This window comes from Etheostoma cragini, chromosome 11, assembly GCF_013103735.1.
Source record: "Etheostoma cragini isolate CJK2018 chromosome 11, CSU_Ecrag_1.0, whole genome shotgun sequence".
NCBI lineage: Eukaryota > Metazoa > Chordata > Actinopteri > Perciformes > Percidae > Etheostoma > Etheostoma cragini.
In genome coordinates, this window is record NC_048417.1 from 23,746,871 (window position 1) to 23,760,885 (window position 14,015).

Sequence of the window (14,015 nt, forward strand, 5' to 3'; positions counted from 1 at the left end):
AGAGAGAGAGAGAGAGAGAGAGAGAGAGAGAGAGAGAGAGAGAGAGAGACCAACTCGCTGCGACTCTGAACTCTCCACACATAGCAAAGCTCCAAAGTAAACGGGAGGGACCGTTGCGCTCGTGCAGGAGATCTGCTCGTCTCACCCGTGGATACTACCCCACAGCCGCCGTCGTCTCCAAATCCGGTCCGTGGGATACCTACCTAATCTGGCTACATCGGCTGAGTTTTATCACCTCCTTTTTTTTAATCACCCCCCTTTTTTCTCTTCTCATCTTTCCTTTCCTCTCCACATCTTTGAGCATCATCCCCTTCTCGCCAGTCGTCTTGCCTGCCTGGCTAACTTTTCCACCCTGACTCCATCCCACACAACAACCTCCTCCATCGCTCACCAAGCCTCGGTAGTTTCCACCCTCCAGTCCTCCCTCCCCTGGATCGGGCGGAACCCATTCGGTCGGTTTACACTGGGGGCACTGCTACATGGGGCGCACGGTCTCGCACGGAAAATGGTCTGCAGTCGGTATCTAGGCGCCCCGCTGAACCTGCAGGGATTGGAGTTAACGGAACGGAGGGTCTGCGTCTCTTCCCCACGTCGCGTGTGCTGTCGGGGACAGTGAGATATGGGTCTCTCCGCGGCGGCGCAGGCACCGCTCGAGGAGCCCCGACGGCTGCGCCAGTGGAGCGGGACGGCGGGAGGCTGGCTCCGGATCACGCTCGTGTCGTTTCTCGCCACTTTACCTGTGGAGCAGCTGCGCGCCTTCCCGTCCTCCCTCAGCGACTGCCAGACGCCGACCGGCTGGAACTGCTCCGGTGAGTCCCTTATTGAGGCAGAGTCTCGCTCCGGGCTCGTGTTTGTGCACGTATTGTCCAAGTGGATCATATAGTTCAATAGTAGCTGAACCAGCAAGACGCAGCATTTAAGAGGACCGAATCAAAGTTTAGAAGAGCTCTTAAAACGAGTCATTCTTTTTATTGTGGCTTTTATGTGTGCATCCGGACACCATGCCCGGGTTCGATGTTGGTGCTGGTGCTGTGGAGCATTTGGCTGGGAACACTGCGAAGCCAGCGGTGATGAAAGGATGCAGAGTTTCTGGGTTCCTTGATGTGCATGTATCCTCGTTGGGTTGGTCAGCATGACAGCGGGCCAGATATTCACCACCGACCATGTCAGAATAATCACCTGGCAGGCAAGGGATCAATGATGTCGATCCGAGACAAAGTGAAAAGCAGCAGCAGTGAGGGTCGTTTTAACCGGGGTGTAGGGGGGTTGGGGGTTCTCGCCAGAATATCGCGATTTGCGCCCTAATAGCAATAATAATAATAATAATAATAATAGGCCTAATAATAATAATAATAATAAAAATAGGCTAACACTGTTAGTTCATGCAGTCGCATTAAGCCTTTGTGTGATCACTGTGGAACTTGAACATGCATGGTTCTATTCAACTCCCGGCTGTTTCAAAGAATACTGATTACAGCTGAGTTTGAGCATAGGCTGATTTGAATTCCCCACATTCTGGAATAAATCACACTGAGAAATAATAAATCTCGTAAAATTGGCTTATTTTGGCGTCCCAACCGTTTCAAAATGTGCTACTTCGGGTAGAGCCTAAATGTAGTCTCTTATTGTATAGGCCACTGAGCTGTAAACTTGTTTTCTCTCCACGGTTCCTTAGAGCGATAAAAGGAGCGGAGCGGAGCGGGCTGCAGCGCCTCGCCTCCCGGTGTAAATCAGCCGACTGTGCCGCCGTATTTCCCCCGTCGCCTGCCCAAGTCTGAACCCTTAAAATAGCTTCAAGCCGATTCCACACACTCAGGGGCAGTAGCGGTACGCTTTTGATATTATAGCTCATAACAAGCCACACATCGATATGGATTCATGACTGCCGTCTGCAGCCTAAACACCAGTAGGTTACACCTAGATGTTAATATAAAATAAGAGGGGCAAACATTTCTATGATATATACATACATTATAGAAATATTTACATGTGAAAAGTAGCTGGCAAGAGATCAAAAACTACAGAAGATAGGGACCTCATTTGGATATCAAAGTTGTTAAAATGAATTTGATTATGATAATAGGCTCATTAGGCTACGCTTTATTAAAACACAAACCAGACCAAATGGGATTTTTTCAAATTATTATTATCATAATGTATGGCATTTGAAAGATTTGTTGTCATCATTTTACACATCCTTGGTATTTCAATTTAAAATAAAATATATTTAGTCTTGTTGGTGTGGTTACTTTGCAGTGGTTCTCCCTCTTAACTGAGCATATCTTTATTGAGATTCTCCATTGAATAAACCATGCTCATATGTGTTGTATAATATTGGAGGATGACTTTGTGCTGCTGTTGGGTAATGATGGTCATTATGACAGATAATGGCACATATCCTGTCCAAATACACACTTGCCCTCCACCTCACTTCCTGACACGCTCTCATATGCATTTCAAGGCTTTTATCCAACAAGCCTTGAGGAGGCTTAAGTGCATACAGTACTGACAACAAAGCACACACACACACACACACACACACACACACATACACACACACACACCGGCACCCAGCATCAATTACAATTAATAGGACAGAACAAGTGACACGTGATCCATTGTAAAAAAAGATAAACCCCTTTCAATAATAAAAAAACACAGAGAGTAATTGTATGGGGCTTAATTATCCACTCCCTCCTCCATATCATGCACGTTAACAACAACACTAATGTGTGACAGTTTTCAGCCCAGGGAAAATAAGGTAGGGTAAAAAAAACGTTTGCTGATGAGCTCAGTGTCATCTCAGTGCTAAGAGTCATGTAAATGGGAATGGGGTATCAGTGCCAGCAGTGCTGCCTTTGACCCCGGGGTGTTGAATGAGATTCTGTTCCATGGAATTAAACAGCGAGGGTGGAAAAGAAACTTGGTTTGACAAAGATTGTCATTCTTTTTGGTTTGCAATTTGTGGATGGCCATAAACAACTGCCATTGAAGGCTTCAACTGAGGCAGAACAGAGGATCCCAAAAGGATCTTGACACTAAGTTAATCTTTGTTCTATTGTGTATTCAGAGATAGACTTGGTCTCAAGCTGCCTGTGGTTAACCCAGTGTGTCATTGGGACACATGCAATGTGTGAAGCTGCATTAGGAAGGACTTAAATATATATCACATCAGTGAAAATGTAACAGAAAAAGGTAATTTATTTCCTTTTTTCTACATGCTGTGTGTTTAGCAAATTAATGACTTACTGTACGTTTGTGTATGGCAACCTGTAATCTACACATAAGAAGTGAAAAAGTAAGACTTCACAAGACTTCAAAAGAATTACATAACTGTAAAAATGTTTTGTCACCAGCACTCCATATAAAAAGAGTGATATTATAGAAAATTAAGTGTTAATTAGAAAACTCCCAGCATATTTTATTTATTTATTTCCTGTTCAAATTTTAGATATTTTTGCATGCCCCAGACGTAATTAATCAAATGAATTATGGCTGAATTCCATTTAGCTTCTTGGGTTTCAGGTATTGTGCAAGCTGGCTCATTGTCACAGTGTCATTGCTTACTGGGATACTATTGGCGGCTAGAACGGAGCCATTGTTAATGTTATCAGTAACACCTGTGCTCCTTCTACTGTGACCAGTGAGAAATAGGCTTTTTTGATCATACAGGGCGAGTTGTTCATATTATCTGTGGACCGGAAATGGTAGATTATGCTAATTTTCAGGAGTTAGAAGTCAAAATATGACACAAGAAATACTTCATGTATGATGGAAATATGGCATTACTTTTGAAATACTGGAAACCCCTTGTTTAGCCATGTGAGGTTTCTGTTCTCCTTTGGACTGTTGAGGTCCTCGGGGAATGCACCCTTGAAGTTCACTATATAGGCAGGGTCAACATCTGAGACCTCCATCGAACGCAAGAGAAGGCAGAGTGCCGGCATTGACACAGAGCAAGCCACATCACAGCCCAGGAGCTTACATACAAACTCACAAGACCAGCAGAATCAACACATTGCATTCAGATAACACCCTTTTAGTGGACAGGCCTAACAATATTCCTAAAATACAACAAAGTGACTTTTTAAAAATATTAATCCGATTTCTGGGAGAGGATATGGAAATCAAGCTACCTGCATGGCTCCAGCAGTGTTTCCACTGCTTTTCTTTGAAAGCTTGTCACAATCAGCTGAGCTAAGCATGGCTAAGTTGTGCTTCTGCTGTGCCAGCTTTGCTTTCAGTAGGTCTTTGTGGTGTTGCACCTTCTTGATCATGTCAAGAGTTGAATTCCAACGCATTGGTACATCCCAGACTAGGGATTCTTCTGCTTTCCCATGAGCGGCATGCTGAACTTTCTTATCTGCTGTGTTGGCAGGACTGTGTTTGAAATGTCCTACAACTTTCCGGCACTTGGCTGAGGAACTAACAAACCCACTGTCACAGAGAGCAACTTTATTTGGCATGTGTTTGAGTGGTGGACCCCTTGCTGCAGCAGGCGGAGTAGGCGGGGGTGGCTTCTGGGACTCCAGCCAAATATGTTTTTTTCAAAATCCCAGAATTTTTGAAGGTTTTAAAATAACTTCCACTTTGTGTCATTCTACCTCAGTTCCTGACTGGAATGGCAAATTAATGGAGCAAGTTAGTGGGGACATTTTTCCATTCATTCTGTGATCACTAGGTTTCAAGATCAGTAATGCTGTTTACACCAAATTACTACCCTACTCTTGTTATGTAACATAAAAGTAGTAACATCAGACACATTTTGCCTGTATTCATGTAGCAGAAGTGAAAATTTGTCATCCTCAACATAGTTGTGTTCTAGTTTCAGAATGTTGAAGACAGTTCGAGAACAATTAGATACAAAATAGGATGTGGGCTCTGCAGGATGATTATTTTCCTTGGCAACTATCAGGATTTCTCAAATCATGTACAGATTGTTTTCAGATTTACTGCCATTCTTTTATCAAATGTATTGAAAAATAGTGCATAGCCGTTAAATAGAGCATGCCTCTGAATCCCCTCACTCCAGGTTTGGACTGAGACAGTTTTTAACGTCTGACGCTGCCAATGGTCGTGACTTTACCCTTTATCTCCCAGTCCTTTGCAACTTCAGCACATGCTTCATCAAAATGCCTTTCCTCTGTTTTTAACACACCTAAAGTGAACATGTGCAGTTGCCATTTGTCATTGATTATGTGTGCCATTACACCGAGGTAGTTATGGTTGCATACTGATGTCCAGTGGTCTCCAGTCAGTAACGTACATGTAGCTTGTGTCATCTTCTTTCTTTGCCTTCTCAATGCCATACAATTTAAGAATTATAGTCCTCTCAAAGATGTTTTGTATAATGTGCAACATTATGGTAACAGGGCTGTTGTACTTGAGACAGACTTTAGAAAGTTTTTCTATGGTCTCAGAATTGTCTTGGATTTGTTGGTATTTGGACAAGGATTGTCTCGGCCTATGCCACTGGTCTTGCCAAATATGGCTTTTAGTCTCAATTGAGTTCAGGTGTCTTTATTATGTTTCTAATAATATTGGAGGAAAAGTGAAACACTAGCCACCTGATAACCAATCACATACTAGATTATATTCACACTCCCTGCATCTGTGTGTCCTGCTAATTTCACTGTCATCCATTCATTGATTCACACACTGTAACAAAAAAAAATGTCCGCCAATTCTGCCATTATCAAATTTGGTTATAGAAATCCCCAGGACTTTGGTTTTCTGTCCTGGACTCAGTCTTGGCTCAGGCTTGAACGTTTTTGGACCAGGTCTTTTCTTGGACTCTGACCTCTTTGGACTCTGTCTTGTCCTGGTCTGGACTAGTCCTGGTCTTGGACTTGACAAAGGTGGTCTTGAAAAAAAAATCCTTGATTTTACTTCACAAAAAAAACGATTTAAGATTTAAATCAATCCCCCCAGAGTCCCCCAACAGTGGCTCGAGGGCTCCGCATGGTGTTCTGTCAGGTCAGTGGTAGTTGATAGTTCAGTTATACAAGAAGAGGTGGCTTCTCTCCTATGCCGTAAACATCGCCTTACACTATTAATCTTGTACATAAACATACACAGCAATATAAAGCATAACATCAGCAATGATACTTTAGTAACATTAGCTGGCATATGTATGGGAACCTGATAGCTGATGTTAGAAATAAATTGGTAACAAAATAAGGTAAACCTATTGTTACACTGGTAGGGACACTCACGGACAAAGTCCTTGCTAATTTCGCTAATTTCTACCAGTTTGTTGTTTCCAGCTGGATGTTGGAGATGTTTTACCAATCTGTTGTTACCAGCTGGATGTTGGAGATATGCTACCAGTCTGTTGTTACCAGCTGGATGTTGGAGATATGCTACCAGTCTGTTGTTACCAGCTGGATGTTGGAGATGTTCTACCAGTCTGATGTTACCAGCTGGATGTTGGAGATGTTTTACCAATCTGTTGTTACCAGCTGGATGTTGGAGATATGCTACCAGTCTGTTGTTACCAGCTGGATGTTGGAGATGTTCTACCAGTTTGATGTTACCAGCTGGATGTTGGAGACGTTCCTCCTTTCTGATGTTACCAGCTGGATGTTGGAGATGTTCTACCAGTCTGATGTTACCAGCTGGATGTTGGAGATGTTCCTCCAGTCTGATGTTACCAGCTGGATGTTGGAGATGTTCCTCCAGTCTGATGTTACCAGCTGGATGTTGGAGATGTTCCTCCAGTCTGATGTTACCAGCTCTGGCGCTCTGGTCCCCCCCCATCTCTGAGACTCTCTCTCAGAGACTCTGAGACATCACAATACTGCACTAAGTGCAACCTGTACTATTGGTCTACTCACATTTTATCATACTGTTTAAGCAGTTGCACATTTTTGTATTCTCAACTTGTATATACTCAAATATTTTAAATATTTGAACCCTAAAAAATAAATATCTTTTATTTCTACGACAATTAGGCAAAATTTTGGAATTGTTACATCGGTTAGTTAGTTAGTCCTTTTAAAAGTCACACAATGACACAAACTAACTTTTCACGTACTCATAACCATTTCATCAGCCAAATCTTAATAAATAAACAATGCGATGGCTGAGGTCATGTAACGATAAAAACGTATCTACATGGAAAGCTGGTGCTCCATTAATTTTATCAACTAGTTTCTATACATGTAAACGACCATGCAAAGTCAATTCCTTTCAAACTAACTGGACCCTTTGTTTTGGTATATCCATCCAGTACAGTTGACAGTGTATTCAAAACATTGTGTAATTATCACAGACAAACCATTGGTGGCATTGTGCCTGTCATTTTTGGCTTGTATCTCTTTAGATAAATGAGCAACGTCTGTGTTATCTTTAATAGGTGCACTTGCACACTTTGGCCAAAAATCTGCTCATGTCTTTTTGCCATTTCATTCATCCACATCAAATAGAAGTTGAAGCTGAGAATATTTATATTCATCTTTTGCTGAATGCCTTCCAAAACACCAGTTTTATTCAGTGCAATTCAGTTTAATTTTCCTCAGAATTGTAGTTGTTCACAGATTGCAGTATTGTAATTGTGGTAGTGTATGAATGCTAACTCAGGATGTATTTACCCCATGCTATGCCTTACATCTCCTGTGGGAGAATGTCTGTGCAGTGACCACAATCCCTCCTTAACTAAACCCCCCAGCTATTGTTTACTCTTATTCTTTGATACATGAAAGTGACAGGGGTGAGTGCAGAATATGCAAAGCCCCCCTGTAAATCCCATCAAGTGGAGTGAATTACCAGTAGTCTGGAGAGAATTGGCCATCTGCTTCCAACATTTTTTAACACAGAGGTCAAAAGTGCTCCTCTTGCATGCAGGTCCACACCAGGGAACTGAATAAGACATGGCACTGGAGGGGAGCTCTAATCAAAAAGGGATCAAAAGTGTCTAATTGGCGACTGGTTGCATCATTGAGCGAGTTTGAGGGATTCGATTGACTGAAAAGGCTTTGTTTTCAGACGTGCTGTAATTAAACTACCGGTTCTGATAAGGATTTTAGTGCTTTGGGTTATTGTGCCTTAAAATAACATAATGAGGGCTGAACTATAACTCTCTCCATGACAACCATTTGAAAACCTGTTGCATAGGTATAGAAAAAAGACCTGAGAGAGGTCAAGAAAGGATGTCTCACTGCTGTGGTTGTTCAGTCTTCATTAATAATTTAGTCTACTTAATTATTGATCAGAACAATCCTTAAAACGGGAGGGGGGGGGGGGGGGGGGGGGGGGGGGGGGGGGGGGGGGGGGTCCTGGTTCTCCTTAGTGTTCTAAAACTCCAGGTAGGTAGGTAGGAGGAGATGCATTTGGCTGACAAGCTCTCTCTTTTAGACATGTAAGTGCTTCGTTTGCCATCTTAATCGTTAGCATATAAACATTACCTTTTCAATATTTGATGGTTGCCAGCTTGTTTTCGTTAATTATTCAGCTCACTGTAATCTCCTCCTGGAACGGCAGGCCAGGAGCAGGAAGTGTACGTTTTCCAGGCCTCCGACACATCAACCAGCACCCATTAACATGTTGTAGAAGTACGAAAAAGAAAGAGGGAGATATCATTTCATCTTTTCCATTTCTAGTCTGGTAAATGGTAAAAACATGTAAAGAGCTGCTTCTAGGTAGAATTATTGAATATTTTGCTCCAATACCATTTTTTACCTCCCGATACCGATTCCAATACACAGCTGTGCTTATCGGCCAATAGCGTGTACCGACACCAGTGTGTTTAAAAAAATAAAAAAGATAATAGTACAACAGCATGACTGTGATATGATTATCATGTGGTAAGGCCTGGCTCAGGTTAAACCCTTTGTAAAACATGAATGAATACAGCAAATGGAAGCCATTTATTTTTAAATGTATTCTTATTAGAATCATATAAAACAGTAGTGCAACGGCAACTTAAAGAAATATAGGAATAATTACTTTTTTAAATAAAAATGCAGCCACAATATTGTAAAATAAAAAAGGCATTTACATTTTGAAATAGAACAGTATAAAACAGTAGTGCAACAGCAACTTAACTAAATGAATATAGGAATAGATATAAAAAAAATATAAAGTGCTTGCGAAGTATTGTAAAATAAAGTCATTTAAATTTTTAAATAGAACAATATAATACAATAGTCCACAGCCACTTTATTGATTCCTTTAAAAAAAAACTTAAAGTGCAGCCATTATGTAGTAAAATAAAAAGGCATTTAAATCTCTTAATAGTGCAATATTTAACAATAGTGCAACGCCATCCTATAAAAATACAAATCAAAAGAGCAGCAACTACACAGTAAACAATAAATACTTTAAAACAAGTAGGCTACACAATGCAGTAGCATTATAGCAAGTTAGTATTACTCATAAATTCAAGATCAAAAGGCAGATTGTTCTTTAAAAAGATGAGCAGTGCTGCCCTCTGTCCTCTTAGCCTGTTCCTTCTTGCATCAAGAGTGTTGGACAGTCTCTCACTGTCAACACTGGGACACGGAGCACAGAGAACCTTTGCAGCAGAAGCAGCCGGGGTGGGAAACCGAATTTGGTTAACTCCCCAGTACTGGGACGGGCTGTCTGAGCGTGGGACCGTTGGCTCTGTCAAATATGTCTGTATTTCAGCCCCACGTTCCTCAGCATGCTCCTGCTGGATTTCCTCTAACGGGCCTTTCAAGCTGCTCTCTCTGCTGCCGCTGCTGCCGCTGCTTGGCTGTGATTCCATATGTGGGGATTTTGGTTTTTTTTTTGGGCACTAGTTAAGTTTCCATTCCCTTATCAATTGAATTATCTTAAGTTCTGGAAAAAACTCATGCGAATAAAGCTGGTGAAAGTGTGGTCCATCCAAGCAAATAAAAACCTATGTGTAATGTCGTCACATGCTGATTTGCGATCACATTGGCATATCAAATTGATTTTAGACATATTAAGGTGTTTCATTTTCACACTGAATTACACAAAATTGAAGCAAACTTTGGCAAACAAAGTTTTTCTAGACTTAATGGATTGCGCTGTCCACCAACAAATGATCAAAATTGGACAAGTTGTAGTGCTTATGTGCCAGCTGATAGCAACGCTATCGATTACGTGGTTGCTGATTGGTGCCTGGACTCCAGTATTCGCCGATACCGATGCCAGCATTTTGGGCAGTATTGGAGGCTTTTCCGATACTGGTTTGGGAAATGTAGTTGGTATGCCAACCAAAAAGCTGCTCTTTCAGGACCCTGATTTTTAATCATTGTTTAGTGTTTAATAATTACGACAGTGCTGCAGTATTTCAAATCAAATTAAATGATTTAATACAGATTAATTAATAAGACTTACTTATCAAGACTTCTTTGATATTCAATACTTTCAAAACTTGTTTCCATCAAATCGTCTGGGCTCCCAGATAATGGCAGTTATGGTTGATTTATGTCAGCGGGTGATTACTTGTCTGCACATTGGAAGTGCTCATTTTTGAAGATCATTCTTATCATATGGATGCTGTGTAGTCATGATTTAAAGTCTAGGAGATCTAAGCCTAAATCTTGGGAGGAAAGAAGAAAGTGTTTTGCAATGTTTACTGTCACTTCTGTGATTTCATTTTCTTTTACTACACAAGCCTCGATTATTTCAGTGTCTTTAGACAGGCACTCTATAGTTGTCGGAACTGACTTTCAGCTCAGAAATGGATTCCAGGCAGAACAACAGTAAATGCTTTACTTTGTTAAATGGTGCACATGTGGATGTTACACTCTAAAATCTCAATGGGTACCCAGAGCTGTCGGGCTCCGTATCTTCACCTGCTCAACAAAGAAAACCTTTTTGTTTGGAAAAACCAAGACTCTTGAGTACTAAATGTGGATATTTGAAAAAGGAGCTATGGAACAAAACAAAACGAAATCCTCTTATTATGTTTAGACCTAAACTATGCTTTGAGCTGTTCTTCCAATGACTTAGGTTTGAGTTTTATTGGCATAAAGAATTACAACTTTTAACAAATCATGTTAAAAGGGATGTTCATGTTTTCCAAACTCATGCACTCAGATTGTAAAATTTAAAAAATAGCCGCGCGCCCGTTGAGAGAAACTGATTGTAGTAATGGCCAAATTAGTTTTCTGGGTAAAAGCCCCTTGGATAATGAAAACTAACTTGCATGGCAGGGGGATTGCTTGTAAATTGTCATTTACTACAGTGACAGTAACAACATTTTTAAGAACATTGCATTCCCTAAGCCCTTAACTGACAAAAATGAGAAATTGCCTCTCGTGTTTTACCAGTGCTGTAAATCTATATTTGTGCTTGCTTTAAGGCAATCATTGTCATATAACTAACTGAGATTTGTACTGAGTTTTCTTAGAAGCTGAAACCCTGTTGGCCCTGCTGTTTCTGAGAGGTGCTCATCTGGGAAATGTATTCTATTATTTTTCATATTTGTTTCATTCATTTTTTTTTATTCTAGTGTACAGTAGACAAAGGTTCATTTATTGAATCTATACGACTTGATTGTACTGTCACTCATAAGAATGACTCTATATGGAATGAATCTCTCTGAGTTGTTTTTTAGTTCTTTCTTATACAAGTCATATGTGTTCTACTTGCTTAATCCTGAAGATATCCAAGCTGCACATCTGTTTCATGGTGAAGAAGACAGTTTAATGTCACCCCTTTTTCCTGTTTCATTTAGAAATAATAGCTTGTTGTTTTGGTTTTCCATAAGTTTCTTTCCAGAATACCTTAAAAAAGGCCATCAAACTAGCAAATTAGTAGCATGGAGTGATATCACAAAAAAAAAAAACATCTTACAAAGACTTCACCAGCTGGTGTGAAAAGGATCTGATATTTTCCAATCATTTATATACACCTGGCCAGTAATATGATTGTCATCATAACAATGCCTCTCTCCTGTGTGTATCACAATGCCAGTTGCCTGGGTGCCAATTTATTGTGGGGCTTTTCAGATTGGCTCGGATGGCCCTCTTTGGGCTGAGGGCTTTGGTCCATCCATGCACTCCAAGCGTTGAGACCTCTCATGTCACTGTTCTTGGCTCGATGATTGTATATTTGCACAGAGAGCTTGCACTTTATGGTCATTCAGGACTCTGGCAAATAGCAGGTTCGTTTTGACATTGGGCTTCTCTTCCCGGGGGTTTTATTGTCTGATAGGTGTTTCCATGCCATGGATGGCTTTTAGAAGTGGAGAGGGGCATCGGTTACTGAAGGGCCAGAGTCGAAGTGTCCATTATCTATCCATCTGTGAATAGAAAGTAGCATTGTAAATGGAAAGCAGTCCAAATCTGAGGACATTGAGAACATATTCTTTTTTTTGTTGTTGATGATACAATCAGCCAGTTTTCTAGGATGATGGCGTTCATTTTGAGTTTCATTCAATGTTTTACTTGACTACAGCAGAGGTTTTGTGTCAAAAGCAGCTTGCAGATTAAAACTATAAAGATGGTTTCAAGGTGCTCTTTTTTTGTTTATCTGGAAGTTACCATACCATACAGTAAAACTGGACATTTGATTTTAGGTGTTTTTATGCCATCCATTACGTTCTCGTGAATATGATATCCCAGGAACGGCTTGAGGGAATTTCATCAAATGTGACACAAATGTCACATTTGACATTTGTCAAATGTGACATTTGACTCAAGGATGAACTGATTAGATTGTAGTAGTCACCTCACAGAACACAAGTTGGGCCAGAGCTCTAGAATTCATACAGATATGATAACATTTCACACAAACATCTTATAGATTAAAATGGGAAAACAATGACACTTTATATCCCAAAGGTAAAAGGTCAGTTTCACATAATGTTCAGCCAAAAAAACCTTGTCTGGCCATGATTCTACGCCAAAACTCAGGAACAGAAGGCGAGATGGGTCGGATACTGAATTGGTGACACTATGTGGTGAACTGCAACTTGATTGGTTAACAGAGACATTCACCTGTGAGACAGTAATTGTAGTTTATTTAGTTTTTGCTGATGTAGATTGGATGGTGGCTGTTATTTGAAACTATCTGAATGACTTCAAAATCCCTGGCCGAGTATGACATGAAACATACAGTAGCACTACACGCTGGATGAGGGTGGGGGGGCAATATTTGTTAAAGGCGAAATATGTGTCAAACCATTCAAAGTGTTGTGGTGCTGCAGAGAAGCCCCGGCCTACAAATCATATCCTACAGACGAGAAACGATCTTTGTTTGGTACAGATCCTTGCAAAAGTCACACTATAAGCATTTACATTTTTAAAAGAAAATGCATTTAAAAAATAATCATAATCAAAAAATAATCATGCCCGAATATTGTGAATTAATCGATATCGATAATCGATATTTTCATCATATCGTGCAACCCTAATGCTGGGCTAGTGGTTAGCACAGTAGGAGTGGAACATTGTAAGAAAGCCTGCTGAGGTGTCTTTGAGCCCGACAGTGACATGGTAGCTGCTGCAGGAGAGCTGTTAGCAAGCTGAACCCCTATGGGGGACGGCGGGCCAACAGAGAATACCTATTGGAGATCAGTTTAGAACTCAATTCAGAGTTGTTTTGTTTACACTGGTTAAATAAAGTTAATGAACATAATCTGACATTTAATTCTATTACTTTTAAGAGACGTCTGTGCATGTTCATGGATCCTTTCTTTTTTCGGATGTCACGTACATGGAACTTTAGAGGGCTCGTGTGGGTGAAGCCTCGGGGAAGACTTTGGCGACTTGGCACAGCATGGCTGAGTCCTTGAAGTCAATGCTGTAGCGTTTTCTTTTGTTTGCGTGTATGATTGGTCCCTTGTCTTGTGTCTGTCTGTGTGTGTGTCGGTTTCTGCATGTGTTGTTTGGTCTCCCTCCCTCCCTCCCGTTTTTCCTCTCTGTGATTTTGGGGCCCTGGGACGTGCTCCTATGTCCCAGCATGTTGTTTGTAACTGCTCATGAATATTATGTGTTACATTATTACTTTTTCTGAATACAAAAAAAATAAAAATACATTTTATCACAAAAAAAGAGATGTATGTGCCTCAACATGTT

At 40.8% G+C, this 14,015-nt stretch overlaps 1 protein-coding gene across 3 annotated transcripts in view; it reads left to right on the forward strand.

The window, feature by feature from the left end:
* The first annotated feature begins 27 nt into the window (after window positions 1-27).
* The window catches only part of tmeff2a (transmembrane protein with EGF-like and two follistatin-like domains 2a), a 117,504-nt gene continuing 103,516 nt past the window's right edge, over window positions 28-14,015 (forward strand). For 2 of the 3 annotated variants that reach the window (XM_034884866.1, XM_034884867.1), the window contains exon 1: window positions 28-809. In XM_034884866.1, coding sequence (XP_034740757.1) covers window positions 620-809 — 190 coding nt within the window. In that variant the 5' untranslated portion in view covers window positions 28-619. The remainder of the gene's footprint in view (window positions 810-14,015) is intronic. The other variant, XM_034884865.1, reaches the window with a different exon arrangement.